Source organism: Ascaphus truei, chromosome 2 (genome assembly GCF_040206685.1).
Source record: "Ascaphus truei isolate aAscTru1 chromosome 2, aAscTru1.hap1, whole genome shotgun sequence".
Lineage (NCBI taxonomy): Eukaryota > Metazoa > Chordata > Amphibia > Anura > Ascaphidae > Ascaphus > Ascaphus truei.
The window spans coordinates 337,331,309-337,351,187 of record NC_134484.1 but is presented as its reverse complement, the minus strand read 5'-3'; the positions used below and the strand labels follow the sequence as shown (position 1 = coordinate 337,351,187).

Genomic DNA, 19,879 nt, shown 5'->3' with positions numbered 1-19,879 from the left:
TCATTCCCTAACCCCCGTACTTTTCCTGTGTGTGGGTAGCACTGAACAGAAACGCTCAATTTGATACAAAGTCATATCCAATCAATCTGTTGCAGTGGGTGATACTGCCTTGCCACTAGCATAATACTAGCACTCTGCACCCCCGCAAGCACGCGGATCATTCCGTCTGCTGGGGATGATCACAGGTTGCTGGGCTGCAGGACCGCGCGGCGAAGGTGCGCATGGAAGCAGGTAGCAGGCAGTGGGAGCTCGGCCTAAGGAATTAGAGAGGTGGGTGTATAAGAAAGGGAGGGGAGAGAGGTGGGCAGTAAGAGAGGCTGTAAGACTTCTTGTCTTAATAAAGCTCTAAGTTAAAATGGTGCCACAAAAAAACACAACAGGGTTTAGTAATAAAACTACTGTATAATCATAGCATTTCCATGCAAAAATGCCCATTGTATCCTTTTTTTAAGCAGTTGTAGCATGTAAAAACCGGATGAAAATGGCCGTTTATCTTTTTAAAGCAATATTTTCAGTAATGTGAAACTTCATGCCATAGCCAAACTTTATATACAAAGAAGCAAACATCCCAATTTTAGAGGTGGGCTCATTTGCTTATTTATCCCCAAACAAATTAACCTACAATCCATGTGGTGAGACAAATGATACCTGCCAAGACACTCGAGAAATATGAAAATAATAATTTGAATTGGGTATCTGCTCATATATTAATTATTTTACCATGTGGAGTAGAATTTTTCTATTAATTTAACCCCAATTGCCACAGAACTGATCTAATTAACATCTCCCGGGTATGTCTGTATGAGTAGAATAGACAAACCCCTCCGTTAAATACTCTAACTGATTCACATGACTAATAATTAAGTAATTCTATCTTGGCTGTGCCATATGGCTCTGTAACATCCTAGGTATTACATATAAAGTGTCTGCAGAGTTAAAATTAAGAGTTGAATTGGAGGTGAAGACTACAAGACCTGGATTCGGTCCTTCAACAACAACCCAGCAATTGTGAGAACATGACTTTCTAAATGCGCCGACAATTTTTATACATCTATAGACTCACTTTCTAAGCTGCTGTTTAATCTGCAGTGCTACACTGCCCTCCCAGGCCTGATTTATACATCTGCTCTTTCACATCCTACTCCTCATCACCTCCAATACCTGGGAACTCTCTCCTCCTATCTCTCTCCCTGCATCACATAATGCCCTCCCTATTTTCTTTTTCTGTTTGCTGTTTCCTCACTCCTTTGTAAACTTTTCGGTGCTCACCAACTTCCCCACTCACCTCCTTCTATCCACATTTCTTCAACTCTCCTTCCCTCCACCTATGCTTGTACCTATACACTGCACCACTATTTGCACACCTCTTTCCCAACAACTTCTACACCCGTCAATAAAAAGCACCCCCACAAATACTCTATTCACTTCCTCTCCCTCTCTACTTCTGCTGGGATAGCTCTCCTAATCTTGCACCAAACCATATACACACCTGATCTCGCCCACGCCTCCCTGCCAACTCTTTCCCTACTAATGTTGTTAACCCATCTCATTTAATACCAACCAACCTAAAAAGTCATCTCTGAAAAGAAGCATCCCAATAGCATGGCTATTGTCCCACAGTCACTACCTACCAACCATTGTGGCCAAGCACTGCCATCTACAGCACTTACAGTTAGGTCCGGAAAAAAATTGGACACTGATACAAGTTTTGTTATTTCGGTTGTGTACCAAAATAAATTCAAGTTACAGTTAAATAATGAATATGGGCTTAAAGTGCAGTCTATCAGCTTTAATTTGAGGATATTCACATCCCAATTGGAGGAAGGGTTTAGGAATTACATATCATTAAAATGTAGCCCCCTTTTTTAAGGGACCAAAAGTAATTAGACAATTGACTCAAAAGCTGTTTCATGGACAGGTGTGGGCTATTTCTTCGTTATTTCATCATCAATTAAGCAGGTAAAAGGTCTGGAGTTGATTCCAGGTGTGGCATTCGCATTTGGAAGCTGTTGCTGTGAACCCACAACATGCGGTCAAAGGAGCTCTCAATGCATGTGAAACAGGGCATCCCTTAGGCTGCAAAAAAAAACGAAAATCCATCAGAGAGATAGCAGGAACATTAGGAGTGGCCAAATCAACAGTTTGGTACATTCTGAGAAAAAAAGAACGCACGGGTGAGCTGCAACACAAAAAGGCCTGGACGTACACGGAAGACAACAGTGGTGGATGATCATAGGATCCTTTCCATGGTAAAGAAAAACCCCTTCACAACATCCAGCTAAGTGAAGAACACAGTAGATAGTAATCCCCGAGAAGGGAAGGTGAAGCGGAGCACAGCCGTGCAAACGAGGGATAAATCCAGGATAACAGCCGATCAGGTAAAAAACTTCTTTATTGAGTGAGCGACATCATGGTGCAGAAAAGGATAGCTCTTACACATTTCACGCCACGATTGGCGCTTCGTCAGAGAGTACAGAGTGTCGACTTGGTGCCCCTTCTTATGGCCTGTATTTGCCCACTGGAAATGACGCAGTATAGCATCATCCGCCCACCGGAAGTGACGCAGCGAAGCATTATAAAATGCTGATTGTCTTGAATCCGTACACCGAAAGTGATGTAACGGAGCAAGCCACGCTGATGATGTTTACTAACAATAAAAAGGTTACCATAGAGATGACGTCAATAATGTCACTACAAAGTAAGAAATGGACCAAAATTACCATAGGTCACAAGAAAGGGCACACGTCATAATATCCCGCAGACAATAACAAAGAAAGTCAATGCGGGAGTATGGTAGTGTAAAAACATAGTAAAATTATTTAGAGTATTGGATCTTTGGGAGATGGTGTTTCTAGGTACGTGGATATTTATTTATGCCTCTAGTCAAAACCCTCCCCTCTTATCTCAGAGACTCATCACACTTATTAACTATGATTAAAGATATTTCTTGGTGTCGCACTTATTTTTGGGTAACATTGGATGTCACGTCTTTATATACTATTATCAGTCACTGTAGGCGGACGCTCACAGAGGTATGCAAGGGAGACTTGTTATGGTGAAATTAAATAAGGCTTTTATTGCGCCTTTTTCCTTAACATCAGGAAACCATCCAAACAAGGGGTAAACAAAGCTTATATTCACTTGGGAGTATTTCTAGGGAAAACTATGCAGTCCACAACTCCCTTTAGATAAGCATGTCTCCCAGCCCCCAAACATATATCATGAAATGAGCAGATATAAAAAGTCTTATAAAGGAAAGTCTTATCTGTTCCTTGTAGTTGGAGGGAAAGTCTTCTCTGTTCCTGGGTTGTTGCCTTTTCCTCAGGCAATATCAGGATTCAGGTTCAGAAGTGTTTTCCCCTGTGTCTTGCAAGCAGACTCTTCTGGTAGACTCAAGACGTCTGTCCCCATGTCAGTCTCACAAGTTGTGAGAGTCAGGAACAATCTCCCTTCCTGTCTCAAAGGAAGGTTTTTCTAAGGAACCTAATCAGCCAGGTGGTATTGGTTAATTGACTACCAGCAGTTAACCACCACACTGCTGGATTAGAGGCACAATTCCTGAACAGGGATAACTCCCCTGTTACAGTCACCAATTAGGTATTTTAACTATTACACATTTTCTTAATTTATCTAATCTACACACTCCACAAATCACATTTTTATTAGATTGTATTATATTTTTATTACAGCCCAATTATTTTTTGTTTGATCAGCACTATTATCTTCAGAAACAAGGCACTGCTATGGGCACTTCTTTCGCACACTCCCACGCTAATCTTTTTATGGGTTACTGGGAAAACATTCACATTTTCGGTGACACTAATCCTTTCCGTGATAATATAATTTTTTACCGTCGATATATCGACGATCTAATCCTGATATGGAGTGGAGACGATATTACACTACTGGCATTTATTGACTACTTGAACCAAAATACATTCAATTTGAAATTTTCTTCATCAATTCATATTCATTTTCTTGATTTGAATTTATACATTGATGTTAATTGTACTATACAGACAGATATATTCCGTAAACCAAATGCCCGCAACTCTCTGCTAAGAGCTAACAGCAATCATCCCAGACCTTTATTACGTGGTATCCCTGTGGGACAATATCTTAGATTACGACGGATATGTTCCACTGAAGACTTGTTCATACAACAATCAGAAGTATTAAATACTAGGTTTAGAGATAGAGGATATTCCGAACGGGACATTCATACATCATATATGCGAGCATTAGAGACTAACCGCTCAGATTTATTAAATAAAACCAATGTTGACAAAACAAAGAGACACAATGAGATTATCAATAAATGTGAAGAAACCCCATTGTTTATTACCACTTACAGTAATCAAGCTAGTCAAATAAGAACAATTGTAGAAAAACATTGGAAAATATTACATCTTGATAAAGATCTGGCCACCCTAGTTCAAACCACTCCAAAAATTTTTACAAAAAAGCCAAAACAATTGGTCATCATCTTTCCCCAAGTTTGTTTATTTCAAATTTGAATATACAAAAACAGATTTTTCCAAAGGGGTTCCACAAATGTGGAAATTGCAATTATTGCAAATATGCAGTACCCCTTTCAAGCATTGAATGTAAACATACGGGACAAACATACAAAATTAAACAATTTATGACCTGTACTACTAATTATGTTATTTACAAATTGAATTGTATATGTGGAAGCATCTACATAGGTAGGACCATACACCCCCTAAAAATCAGGATTTCTGAACATCTTCGTTCTATCAAAAAGAATGATCTTGGATTACCTGTATCTAAACATTTTTCTAATTGTCCATTAGGTTCTATCAGTACCTTTACATTCAGTGCTTTGGAACAAATTCCTAAACATGCTAGAGGGGGTAACAGAGAGGCAGCCCTTAATAAAAGGGAGATGTTTTGGATTTATACCCTCGGGTCATTATCACCGGGGGTATAAATACTGATTGGGAATTAAAGCATTTCTAGGGATAGGATTTTCTCTTTCTATAAGGTTGAATTACTATTATATTTTTATGTATACAGCTTGAACATTTTATTCAGAATATATTGATCATGTGATTATTACACTTTCTACTATCGTTATGTTTTTTATTGAATCTTTCAAATATGAATTATCTCTTTTAGATAGATTTGTCTATATCTCTATGTACTAGCCATATTACATTTATTATCTTTTTGTGTTATATATATTTGGGGATTTACTATTTATTACAAGAATCCCCAATATATAGATAAATATGATTGTGCAAAGCATATATTTGGCATTTTGATAAGGGTACCCTTGGATTAATTGATATAAAAGTTTAACTGTTTATTTTCATTATATTTATAATAGTTTGACTATTATTATTATTATCAATATTACATTTTCAATATATCCAAGAGACTTACATTATGTATTCCCAGTTTTTCAGAACATTGTTCATTGTTTTTACTATGTTTTTACACTACCATACTCCTGCATTGACTTTCTTTGTTATTGTCTGCGGGGTATTATGACATGTGTGCCCTTTCTTGTGACCTATGCTAATTTTGGTCCATTTCTTACTTTGTATTGATGTTATTGACGTCATCTCTATGGTAACCTTTTTATTGTTAGCAAACATCATCAGCGTGGCTTGCTCCGTTACATCACTTCTGGTGTATGGATTCCAATACTGTATGGAAGCCAATCAGCATTTTATAATGCTTCGCTGCGTCACTTCCGGTGGGCGGATGATGCTCTACTGCATCATTTCCGGTGGGCGGATACAGGCCATAAGAAGGGGCACCAAGTCGACCCTCTGTACTCTCTGATGAAGCGCCAATCGTGGCGTGAAACGCGTAAGAGCTATCCTTTTCTGCACCATGTTGTCGCTCACTCAATAAAGAAGTTTTTTACCTGATCGGCTGTTATCCTGGATTTATCCCTCGTTTGCACGGCTGTGATCCACTTCACCTTCCCTTCTCGGGGATTACTATCTACAGATTCCAGGGGATGCACGCCCACGGAGGAACATCAGGCTACTGCATGTGAGTTACCTTTGAATTTGGTCACTGGGATTTACACACATGGTAGATATCAGCGCTTGAGATGCAGTCCTACTTGGAAGTGATTTAGTGGAGTTGTTATATCTCTCATCAACAGCACCTACCAGGACTTTATATATGTTTCTCATTGCTTAGCGCTTACCTGTGTACACCAGCACTCACTAATATTGCAGATTCCTGTTTGAGGAAGTTCTTCAATCAAGATTATTTGTATTATTCGTTTTATTCAGATCAGTTACTTCAGTCATTAGAGCACTATTTACCAGAACTTTGTTCTATAAACCTTAAGTGAAGAACACTCTCCAGGAGGTAGGCATATCATTATCCAATTCTACCATAAAGGGAAGACTTCACGAGAGCAAATACAGAGGGTTCAACACAAGGTGCAAACCATTCATAAGCCTCAAGAATAGAAAGGCCAGATTAGACTTTGCCAAACAATATCTTAAAAAGCCAGCCCAGTTCTGGAACAGCATTCTTTGGACAGATGAAACTAAGATCAACCTGTACCAGAATGATGGGAAGAAAAAAGTATGGAGAAGGCTTGGAACGGCTCATGATCTGAAGCATACCACATCATCTGTAAAAGACGGTGGAGGCAGTGTGATGGCATAGGCATGCATGGCTTACAATGGCACTGGGTCACTAGTGTTTATTGATGATGTGACAGAAGCAGCCGGATGAATTCTGAAGTGTATAGGGATATATTGTCTGCTCAGATTCAGCTAAATTCATCAAAGTTGATTGGACGGCGCTTCACTTTACAGATGGACAATGACCCAAAACATACTGCGAAAGCAACCCAGGAGTTTTTTTAAGGCAAAGAAGTGGAATATTCTGCAATGGTCGAGTCAATCACCTAATCTCAACCCAATCGAGCATGCATTTCACTTGCTGATGACAAAACTTAAGGCAGAAAGACCCACGAACAAAAAACAACTGAAGACAGCTGCAGTAAAGGCCTTGCAAAGCATCACAAAGGAGGAAACCCAGCGTTTGGTGATGTCCATGTGTTCCAGCCTTCAAGCAGTCATTGCCTGCAAAGGATTCTCGACAAAGTATTAAAAATGAACATTTTATTTATGATTGTGTTATTTTGTCCAATTACATTTGAGCCCCTGAAATAAGGGGAATGTGTATGAAAATGGTTCCAATTCCTAAACGTTTCATACGATATTTTTGTTCAACCCCTTAAATTAAAGCTGAAAGTCTGCACTTCTATTGCATCTTGGTTGTTTCATTTCAAATCCATAGTGGTGGCGTACAGAGCCAAAATTATGAAAATTGTGTCAGTGTCCAATTATTTCTGGACCTAACTGTATTCCCTCACTTGCTGTCTTTGTAAGTCTCCCAACATACCACTTAGATTGTAAGCTCTCCGGGGCAGGGATTTCCTATCCTATGGTCTGACTTTGCTTCTCTTACTGTATTAGTATAATTTTATGTATTGTCTTTGTAAAGCGCCGAGTACACTGTCAGCGCTATATAAATAAAGATATACATACATGTGGCGTATAAGTTAATTTGTTTGGGGTTATACAAGCAAATGGGCCCTTTTTCTCCCTCTCCAGTTGCAGATTTCTGGCTGTTTTCGGGCGATGTTACATCAGGCAAAAGCCTTCTGATTGGTATCTAATAGTTGTCTACCTATTCCTTCTGTACTTTCTGCAGGTACTGTCTGGTGGCCAAACTATTGTTCTAAAGCTTCAAGATCTCATGATACTTCAAACCCAAGAGTATGAGTCTTTAAAATAGCAGTCTTCCCTGCTCGCAATTTTCTTGAGTTTTTATTTTATATTGCGCTTACCTGGGAGTTCCACAGAGCTTATTCGTGGTCCCCTGACCTCCGGGGACTCCCTGGTTCCTGATAGCTGAGCAGGTTTGTCCACCAGCAAGAATACTTCCCTGGTGGATGCAAAATGGCCGCAGCATCAGGGCTCACTCCAGCAGCAAATACAAAGTTGCAACGTCATCGACAGTTGACTATAGGACTTTATATTTTTGACCCTGAGATCATATTTGTAGTTTTATGTCAAAACAGACACACAAAAATACAAATGTCTCTGGAACTGAGGGGAGCCCTGGCTGTCTGGCACAATGGATCAGCTCCAGCTCTCTGGTTCACCTTATCCCCCCAAAATATTTTGGATTGTAAACACAAATGGGAAGATGTATCAACGTAAAGAAAGTAAAAATAAATGTTTGTTTTCACACATTGCTCGCGTTTTCGTAAAATGTATGAAAGTGCAAGACATTAAGGTTTACAATGGACAGATTATTTTGATACAGATAGAAGTTTGATTATTTCTTTCTAATCTGTACATGTACACATATAGAAACATTTACGGTCGCCAACGCCGCAAACAAACAAGCAAAAGTCTGCCGCACTGGGGACAGTGTCTGCTGCAATCACACTGTGAGGGGTCAATGTTTCTGCATGGGACATCACCCCCCACCCCCCTTCCCCGTTGTTAATCCTTCTGTGCGGTGACTGCCGTGGTCACAATCTTAAGTATTGCTACATCTGCAACTTCTTTGAGTGAAGACCTTAATACATTGACGCAAGATGAAAATGACACAATTTCTGTCAATTGTGTTCCAAATTTTAATTGATACTTCACCTGCAAAGTATTAATGGAGGTTGACAAAAAGTTGTTGTAAAATGACAAACTATATCAATTGTGCAATCGTGGATGAATAAAAGCCGGTCTAAAAAAACAAATTACATTTGTCCTAGCAAAGGAGCAATCTAAATAGTACTGCTGCTGGGCAGTTATTACTCTTACTATTGTGTCATTTGCTTAAACGATTTCCTGCTGAACTGTTTCTTGGTATCGACTGCCTTTTTGTTTTTAGATTATTTTGTCCAAGCCACTGTAAATTACCTTGTTAATGCCACAAAAAAGGTCAAGAACTTCGTATATCACTGAAAAAGTACTGCAAAAATGTACACTTTACAATTTAATCATGCAAAACTGACAGAATGGAGTCTATGGGGGAGATTCATTCAAATGTGAAACGTGTAATCACGTGTTAGCCGCAGTGAAGATAGTGGCAGTTATCACAGTCTAATGAATCTCCCCTTTTTCTATTCATTTTAAACACTTGAATTATGAAATCTTTTGTAAAATCGGCATTGCTTGACCCGAGGAAGAGACTAGAACTCTTGAAAGCTTGTCCTAAAATATAAATTATTAGTCCAATTAAAAAAGGTAACACCTAATTACTGAATCATTGGATAATACAATGAAAAGATCGGAACCACGAAAAAATAAACAGACTTTACCGAAAATAAACAGCAAATACCGGAATCCTAACTGATAATGTATCAACATGTTCCGCTGCTCAAGTACAATGGGATAAGAGACAATAACATACATAACACCCAGATTAGCATTTATTTATGTTACTCTTCGGAGCAATTATGTGACCGCAGCGTTAATGATGATGGGAATGGCTCCACAGTTGCGCAGAACATTATTGTCACGGGAGACCAGCACTTTTAACACCGAAAACCTTCCCAGATCACTATCACCAAGTACAGGACAAAGTAATTGAATAAACTGAGTTTATTCTGGCAGAACCAGCAAATGCACACAATACACAGCATGACATACACCCACCAAACTGGGGACCTGGGTGGAAGACTCTAGCCTCACTAGTTGCAGCGGAGAGTTTCAAGAAGGCTTGCCTTGTCCGCTTCTCGTCCCGGATATCTTCAGGAGTGCTGAACAGACAGCAGTCACTCTGACATGTATCTCCAGCTGGTCACAGTCAAGATCCAAACTCCTGCCCAGAATGTCTCTCAGATAGACTAGTGCTTTGATCAGCAGTGCCCCTTATATAGCCCTCAGTGGCTGTCCTTAACATGGGACAGGGGCTGCTGGCCAACCAGAGCACGGATTGAATTGGTGCCACCAAAGCCAGAGGAGGGAGCGTGCTAAGGCACTCAAGACCTCCCACTGGGTAGAAGCCACAAAGTCTGAAGGGAACAAAGGCTCTTCTTCCTGAGAGCCCATCCCCAGACCTGATTGTCCACTCTTCCCCACTCACCAAATGTCTTGACACCTTTGTCTTGATCTTATATTTTCAATGAAACAGCTCAGCTGAGTGAATTGCCGAGTCTCCCTCCATAGAAATTATACTAACAGTCACATAACATAATTTACATTTTGCAGGGGTGACATCTTAAACTCATCACATAACAACGTATTACAAGAAAAGAGGGACCTCGCTCTAACTAGAATGATTAATTATCTGCTGTGTGCTACCAGGGAGATGAACAGATATGAGAAAAGAATACTGCGAGGTGGTGTACCTCACAGACAGATATCCATATAGTGGTGCACAACAGTCTAATATTAATTAATTTAAAAGATTGTGGGCTAAAATTGTACATAAAGCGGCGAATGATAATAAAAACCTATATTTAATTATATTTAATAGTACAGCTGAACCCCGTTATAGCGCACCCCTATATAACGCGATTTTCACGTGGCTCCCGTTTAAAAAAAAAAAAAATAATATTTTTTTTTACACACACACTCGACACACTCTCACTGCACACCCTCTCACTGCACACCCTCTCACTGCACACCTCTCACTGCACCAACTCCCAACTCTCACTGCACACACTCCCAGCACACACTCACACTGCACACTGCACACACTCTCACTGCACACACTACCAGCACACACTCCCAGCACTCACTGCTCACAGCACACAGCACACTCTCACAGTACACAGCACTCACAGCACACTCTCACAGCACTCACAGCACACTCTCACAGCACTCACAGCACTCACACCACACAGCACTCACACCACACAGCACTCACACCACACAGCACTCACAGCACACAGCACTCACAGCACTCACAGCACACTCTCACAGCACACTCTCACAGCATACTACACTGCACAGCACACCACACTCAACACCTCCCACTCCCCCTCCCTACCTTTGGAGATCGGAGCGGAGCTGGCATCAGGAGGAGGGGGGGGGTGTCAGGAGGAGGGGGGGTGTCAGGAGGAGGGGGGGGTGTCAGGAGGAGGGGGGGTGTCGGGAGGAGGGGGGTTGTTGGGAGGAGGGGGGGTGTCAGGAGGAGGGTGAGTGAGGAGCAGGCTGGGACTCGGAGGGTCGCGTGGGCTAGGCCCAAAACTGATTATGCCGCGGAGGGCTGTTAGGTGTGGGGGCCTCGGGGGGGGAAGGAAGTGGATGCTGGTGGTGGGAGGTAAGGAGCAGGTTGCGGCTGGACTCGGAGGGCCGTGCTTGGGGGATGTGTAGGGCTCCCGGCCACCTCTTCCTTCCCTCCTTACTCCCTCCCTCCCGATCGGGCGCGCAGTGGCCATTTAAAAAAAAAAAATTTGCGGCGCCCATTTTGTTTTTTTCGCGACCCCGTTACTAACGCGGCGGTCTCGGGGTTCAGCGCTATATTGGGGTTCAGCTGTACATGTACCTCATAGACAGATATCCCTATAGTAATGCACAACAGTCTAATATTAATGAATTTCAAAGATTGTGGGCTAAACTTCTACATAAAGCAGCGAATGATAATAAAAACCTATATTTAATTATAATTAATATTTCATAACATAAAATTTCTCATCCCAAGATGAGAGCATAAATGAAAACAACCCGTTCAGAATTCAGATAACCACTGGTAGTGTCACCATATAAGTGTATATCGTGGGCTCACTATGCATGATATGTGCAGAAATACCAGGTAAGTTGTGTATACACACTAGTATAAGGTGTGTGAGGTATACTAACCTCAGCAAATTCTGGAGCCAATAACTAGTGGTGGTTTATCTGTGACCTAAATCTATTAAGGCTCACCTTGGTTACACTCCCGTGTCAACATATAAACTAGTTATTTTCAAATCTTAACATTGATTAAATATGTAAAAAAAAAAAGCATCACTTAATGTTTTCCATTAACCATTTAGTGGAATAAAATCAATCAACATCTCAACATGTGTGAAATTTTATTACAGGTTATGACATGTAATTGAATCACAGTGCATAGTGTGTTGTCCAACATAATACCATAGCGTGGCAAAGTTTTCAAAGCGTGAAGCTAGTAATACTGAATGTATAAAAGTTAAAAAGGCAACATTTACAAAAAAGCGATAGAGTTCCATCAAACTTCATCCTTATTTAGTTTCTAAAAAAAAAAAAAATTATGCTATAAATTCCGGTAGTATGCATGTGTCAAGTCACTAGCATTATAGTTGAGAGGTGCCTGCTGAAGCTGGTAATCAGGCGGGGCCAGGTAGCAAGGATTTCTGCTCACCAGGTTCTCAGTCACGGTTGGCCCGTTATTGCAATAGTATTGGGAAGCCAGTTTTGGTACACTGCAGGGTCGGGAAGTATCTGTACGAATCTTAAATGGATGAAACCCGACCTTTCTTCTTTTGCAGTTGCCATGAGCAAACATACTGGCAAAAGCTGGGAGCACAGACCAATATCCTCTTGTACAGGTATCTCCCAGAGGAGGGGCTGTGCAAAAAAAGCAATCCTCATTAGTTAATGTTTGCCTTATCCAATGGTTCCAGCCACGTTGGTTCGGTGAAAATTTGAAGAATTCATATTTTTCAATTACATAGTCATAAATCTGTGCTAAAGTCGCCTTCTTATCTGTTCCAGCATTAATTGCAGAAAATATGAGAAATTCGTAACTACATTGTGGTTTGGTATAAGGACTTGACATGATGTGCATTCAACAAGCGCAGGGATAGCAATGTAGAGTAACGGGACAAGCATTGTGAATACTGTGGAGATTTTAATTATGAAACGCCTAAATATGATAACGTCTTCAGCGATCAAGGTCAATTTACAATGGATGATTGTAGTGACCACTCTTTTTATCTAGTTTTTAAAAAATCTGCAAATTGACTACACACAACTCACTGGTTGCTCTGTGCAAAGGGAGTAACTTTTGCCATCTGCGGAAACACGCAGAACAGCACCCAAACAAATCACAATCACAGAAAATAAACAACGGTAAACATGCATGTGATTCCGCCTTCACGGAAGATTAAAAAGTGAATGCCGTGTGGAATAAAGCAGACTTTACAAAAACGTCGCTGAGAAATTATCGAATAATGGCCGCTGCATCTGTATATTGATTACACCACTTTATATGTTGACACTGGAATGTAACCAAGGTGAGCCCTAATAGATTTAGCTAACAGATAAACCACAACTAGTTAGTGGCTACAGAATTTGCTGAGGTTAGTATACCTCACACACCTTATACTAGTGTGTATACACAACTTACCTGGTATTTCTGCACATACAATGCATAGTGAGCCCACTATATACACTTATATGGTGACACTACAAGTGGTTATCTGAATTCTGAACGGGATGTTTTCATTTGTACTCTCATCTTGGGATGAGGAATTTTATGTTATGAAATATTAATTATAATTAAATATAGGTTTTTATTATCATTCGCTGCTTTATGTAGAAGTTTAGCCCACAATCTTTGAAATTCATTAATATTAGACTGTTGTGCATTACTATAGGGATATCTGTCTATGAGGTACACCATCTTGGTATACCTCACAGTTGTAATGGCCGTGCTAGCCACAAACCAGGACCAGACCTGAGGTGGGGATAGATAAACACCGACCTTAGACCACAAAGCCGGGTCCAGATTGCGAATTTCCGTCGTCGTGGGTAGCCAGGTCGGGGTTGGAGAAGGCGGGGTTAACGTTATCCAGGCTGGGCTCAAGGCAGGTGGCACAGGAGCAACGGTCGAGGTCACAGGCAGGGTTCGGCAACAGGAAGGCTACAGCAAAGAGCTTCAACGTAGGTGCTTCAGCACAAGGGAAGGTCTCCGGAACTGAGCAGCTACAGTGTAGGGGATCCAGGGGAGATGATTCAACATGGGACATCCTCAGGAAAAAGGGAAGCTTCAGCGTAGGCGCTTCAGCACAAGGAAAGGCCTCCGGATAGAGGAGGACACAGAAACACGAAGCTTCAGCACGGAAATAACCTCCGGTTGGAGAAGGCTTACAGGAACACCAAGTTATAGCGCTGGGGATCCAGCGCTTAAGCACAGGAACAGGAAGGGCTAAGGCAGGGTAAGCAGAGGTGCTTGTGGCAAGCACAGGATACCAGGAACACAGTGATTCCAGAATTATGCTCAGAATTATGCTTATTATTATTCCAGAATTATGCTTCCTGGGGGAAAGGCTGACCCTAAATAGCATGGGCAGGCAATAGGGACAGAGCTGCATAGCAGGCAGCATGAAGCAGACTGCAGTGTGAGTCCAGAACCAGGTGATTCCAATTACCAAGTACAGGGAGAGATTTGCCTGGAAGCTCTATATCCTTGTAAGGGTAAGTTCCAGCCAAAGCCAGGACCGGAACCCTTACAGCGGTATTCTGTTCTCATCACATAACAATACTGATTCTCTATACTGGGGGAATTGCTTCACAGGGAAAAAAAAGTGTTTTACAGACAATATTCTTATACATAAGTGTTTTACATTTCTTGTTCCCAATTTATACAGTTTTTCCCTTCCAGGCATCATTGATTAGCTCTTTTCTGGAAGGCGTTACACAAAGAAAAACCTATACTTTGGCAAAAATAAACCTCGCAGAGGTGACAATTACACCTAGTTTTGGGGCAGTCGGGCTTCACCTTTATTATATCAGGCTGGCTACACCTACCGTGACAATTATCTCCCCTAGAAAATGAACAGGAAAGCCCATGATGTGCTGGTTACCTCATGAGGCACCTAAGTTGTTATGCCACCTCAGAGATGCCAGATTTTTTACATTAGAAAAATGGAAGAAAAAATAACTTAAAGAGGAACACCTTTTGATGACTTATTATAATGTCATGTAAAATTCTAAACCTGTAGAATCATCATAAATGTCCTTCTCATAATCCTAAATTGAGCTTTCCAGGATACTCCTGTGAAGCTTTCTTTATTGCAGGGAGAATATTACTAGCAACATAAAAAGGAAGGTGAGATTCTACTTCACACATCACTTCTCCAGAAGGATACGAGAGGCTCAAAGAAAGGCAACTAATTCGTCCAGGGTTCATGTCATGTTTTTTTTATCAGGAAAGACTAAGGAAACTCAACATTTCCATGAAAGAAAGGAAGGGGGAGGCTGACATGGAAGAGACGGCAAATACCCCATTTCAGAAAACAATGTTTCAACAATCAGTTATGCTTTAAAGTTGAAGATTGTCTAACTCAGGGGAAATTACAAATGTAGTCAAGGTTATTGCACCTGTAGTCGTGCGGTAAGACAAAAATTGTACAGAATTGCAAACTGCATGATAACGTGTTAAAACTCGCACCAGCAGAAATGCGAACTCGTGCAATAACAGGTGTAGTAATGTTGGTTACATCTGTAGGAGACAACACTTTTTCGATCAAAGGTATACAATTTGAGGAATACCTACAAGGTACATTTTGCAGGGTTTTCTTCCCCCCACAACCCTCTGTTTAAAAATCAATGTTGCTCCCTTTCATACCCTGGGTAACAGACAAGAAAGTATAAATCAAACTTTTTACATCGCAGACTTAACAGCTTAACCTACACTAGAAGGTCAATCCTCTCAACACATCAACTTTCCTGATATACATGCCAAATGACTGACAGTGTATTTTGCTATAACAACCACTGCAGCTCATAAATTCATTTATTAAAAAAAGTCAGTGGCGGGGAAAGTATTTATCATAAATTGTAGGCCAAGATTTCATCTCCCGCTTCCAGCTCTGGCACGGATTTCAGTTTAAGATCTAACGGAGTAATCTAAAGGATATTACAGATTAGGTCCACCCATGACTGAACAAACCCATCACCTTGTACACACAAAGCAGAGCCGTTTTCTGATAAGCGGTGTTAGAAAAGGGCACTGAAATGATGATGTATAGTATAGGGGTGAATTATTTATAAATTCAGATTTACTTTATAATGGCAATACATTGCATCACAAATATATATTGTGGTGTGTGTGTGTGTTCATTCAACAAGCCCTCTTATATGAGCAGCTGGAAGAATGACCAATTCCATGTGTTAAAGCCGCAAACCCCCGGCTGCTCATTTTATTATTGGATGATTTGCAACTCTAAATTAGCGATGCACACTTTGGGAAAGCAAGAAGCAAAATTTGCATATCTAATCAAATTAGATTTACCTTGTTTGGCAGCAAAGCAGCAGCATCTCTTTGTTAGTGATTAAAACTTGCAAAAGGACCAGGAAAGCTTTGGCTCGAATCGCTGTAGAGGGGCTCTCCAAGAGGCGAACTATCTTGCTAACAAAATCCTGAAAAAGGGCAGAACATTGCAACAAAAAAATAGATTAGTTCAGACATGTAAATCAGCAGCCTTTAAAAAACAAAAAACAGAATGACCGAATATTTTTCAGTAAGATGACATTCTATTATACAGATAAGAGTTGTCCGTCAACAAGAAAAAATATACAGAATGCCCGCTTTGTTTAGCATGATCACTTTTGAACCTTGGTGCTTTATTCCAACTGCAAAAACATGTGAAAGCAAATGGGAATAGAATAACTGCTTTTGAACTACACCAGGGGTAGTTCCAGTCCTCAATATCTACTTACAGGTCAGGGTTTCAGGATATCCCTGCTTCAGCACAGGTGGTTCAATCAGTCCCTGCTTCAGCACAATTTGCTCAATCAGAGGCTCAAAGACTGAGCCACCTGTGCTGAAGCAGGGATATCCCGAATCCCTGACCTGTTGATACTGTAGCTCTAGAGTACTGGAGTTGGCTGCCACTGAACTACAAGTAGCAAGATAAATGAAAAAGAGCTTCACAACTCCATCATATGTTAGTGCAATGTTATATCAACGTTATATCAATCACACATCGAACAACGGATTCTGATGTTCACATTTTTTGATGGAGTAGGATCAGTCTTTGGACTGTTAAAGTGACACTCTTTTCAGCAGTAACCTATAAAAAATGTTTTTTCAAAAACAATGAAAATTACAAAATACTTGTGATTTGTATTTTCTGGTGAACTGAGAAATTCCATGTACATACATACTACACGTCACCAATACTAATGTAAAGAAGCTTGTGTTTAAAACAATAATAGTTCTCAAGCATACATAGGCAATCCATGTTAAAGTGACTTGAAGCAAAAAGGGATGCACTGAGCTCATTCGCATATGATTACCCATAATCCCAGCTGCAGTTGAAGCTTTGTATGATGGGTGACTATAGGGTAACTCAGGGGAGCGCAATCTTTTTTCCTAATGCCCCCCCCGCTGGCTGTCCTGCTCTCCGCGCCCCTCCCTCCCCCCCCCCTTCCTCCTCCTTACCGTGGTTCCCGGCGTCTGGGCGTCATGACGTGATGTCACATGACCCCGTGGTGACATTTGACGCCAGGCGACACGTCTCCAGATGCAGCTGAACCACGGTAAGTAAGATTTACAGAGGCCTTCGCCGCTTCCCGGGCACTTCATTTAAGTGCCTTCGGGAAGCGTGCAGGGCCTCTGTGAACCCCACGCCCCCTCAGTTTGCGCACTGCTGCGGTAACTAACGTTTGGGGACTGAGACATAAATGTACTCATAAATGTTCTGTATCATTATAAGCATATAAATAACAAAAACATGCACACAAATCATTGTTTAAAACGGTGATTGCAAAATTGTGAAAATGCAATTTGTCATATTTAAAGCAGTAACCCCCTCCCACCAGAAGACTATAATTTAACTCATATAATGTTAGTATTTTGCCCCCTGAGAATGTTCTGCAATTTATTTAAAAAAAAAAAAAAAAAACATTTTCTAGGGTTAAAATCCTAATTTTCTTAATTTCTAATTTCTGAGGTTATCATGGTAACCTTTAGGCCTCGTTTATAGTTGCAGAGTCAGTGCGCGCGCGACCGCGTGATGTCACTCACGCACGAGACCTGCACTGCAGGCATCGGGAGGCGACAGGAAGGCGTGGCGGAGGCATGGCCGTGATGTCATGTGAGAGGTTCGCCCTCATTGGCTGAACCGCTCATGTGACGTGGCCATCGTGCGGCAAGAACAATTTTAAATGTCTGTTCAAAATTTGCGCGCTTGGACGCGTCTATGTGCGCGCTCAATGGAAAACCTTAATTTGTTTTGGCGGCGCACAGCGTTGCATGTACTAGAATCACGGACTTAGACACGGTACTGGGCTCGGGAGAGAGCTCCATTTTAACTTCCCAGACACTTAATATTTCAAACGCTAATATCTCCCAAGCAAAGAATCAGCGTTTAAAAATAAAATTGCATTTGAAAGGGCAAGAAGTAATCTCATAAAGTAAGATTGAAAAAAAAATGGTTAAATGCAAAACAAATTGGCAAACAACGTGGACTACTGCTTTAAGAGTTATTATTGTAAAGGGTTAAGGGGCTAAGAAAGCCGGATTTGGGATTTGGAGTCACTAAATGGTGCAGGCTAGCTTGCAACAAATGTCAGCCTCTTGGTAGCAAGGATAGCCTATTATATTGTAGCAATCCGCATCTAAACAATAACATTTATTTCCCATGTGCACACAATCAAAGAAGGCTTGCTGAAACAGCACTATTATCTACAAAGACGGGGACATGAAAAACCTAGGGAAGCAGTTGGTAACATTGGTTCAGGTTGAAAAAATACATGTTTGTCCATAGAGCACAATATTGAATTAAAATCAAAACTATATACTTAAAATTTTCATATCAATCAAGAGGAAGGTAGTAACACAAAAACCCTAGTGTAACATTTACCATTAATGTTCAACAAGGGATGGGGAGGAGGATAATTCCTTACTCCATTAACCACATTAAGCCTACGTCATAGCAGCTTGATAGTTCTTATAGGATAATTCCCCATAATTTATTTTAAATAAACCCAAAACGCATTGGGATTATATTTGTTTCATCCATTACTTGAATTTGAGATGCTTTCTTTAAGGCAGTCACCCTTATGCTTTGTGTTATGTTGTGTTAAGATTTTTCTGTTATTATGGTTTGGCAATATTTATTGAAATTCATTTTCCTGCAAAATATTGTACGAAGAGTGAATCTCTGGTTCCTATTGCACCTTAACAATAGTTTTAGTAGCTGAGTGCAAGATATAATGGTTAGGTTCTTTGGACAGATGTGCTTGTTACAGTGCAGAAAGTTCTATGTATTATCAGGCTCACAGTATTGCAACACTCAGGGATTTTTTGATTTTTTTTAATCAAACGTACAGTTCATTGTTTTTTATTTTGTTCATTTCAGAAATCCCATTGTGATTTCAGATCACTTTCTTGATCAATACACTCTATGTTTTAACCTGTTTGGCTTATCACGATAAAATGTTTATTTCTAAAACGATATCCATTATTTTATTAAATGTACGCAAAACAGAAAAATAAATCCCATATACGGCAGTCAGTCTTCCTGACTGTAAATTAGTACATATTAATAATAAACTTGTATATACGTACACAAAATTAATTTCACCGGAAAGAAACTAACTACAGAATGCAAAATTTGACGCAAAAAGGCTTAATAAAACAACTACTACTGGTTAGTTAGGGATATTCCTATATACGCAAACTAACCAAATCACTCACATAAGGATATATATATATATACACACACACACACACACACACAGGCAGTCAAAAAATGGGGCGGCAGGTGGGTGCGGCCATGACGGCTTTTATGTTAAAAATTAGTAAATAAAGTCCCCACCGCTCGCTTCCCCCTCCCCCTTTCTGAAATGAAAAACCTGAAAATGCTGCACTAGGGCTGTGGAAAAGTCACTGCATCAAAGAGATAACCAGGCTCAAGAACCTGAAGAGGAGGATTCAAATTGGA

The 19,879-nt window shown here is 40.5% G+C and overlaps 1 protein-coding gene across 10 annotated transcripts in view; it reads right to left on the bottom strand.

The window, feature by feature from the left end:
- Positions 1–19,879, bottom strand: part of ULK4 (unc-51 like kinase 4) — a 656,651-nt gene that overhangs the window by 410,518 nt on the left and 226,254 nt on the right. For all 10 annotated transcript variants that reach the window (XM_075586693.1, XM_075586692.1, XM_075586691.1 and 7 more), the window contains one exon: positions 16,222–16,349. In XM_075586693.1, coding sequence (XP_075442808.1) covers positions 16,222–16,349 — 128 coding nt within the window. The remainder of the gene's footprint in view (positions 1–16,221; positions 16,350–19,879) is intronic.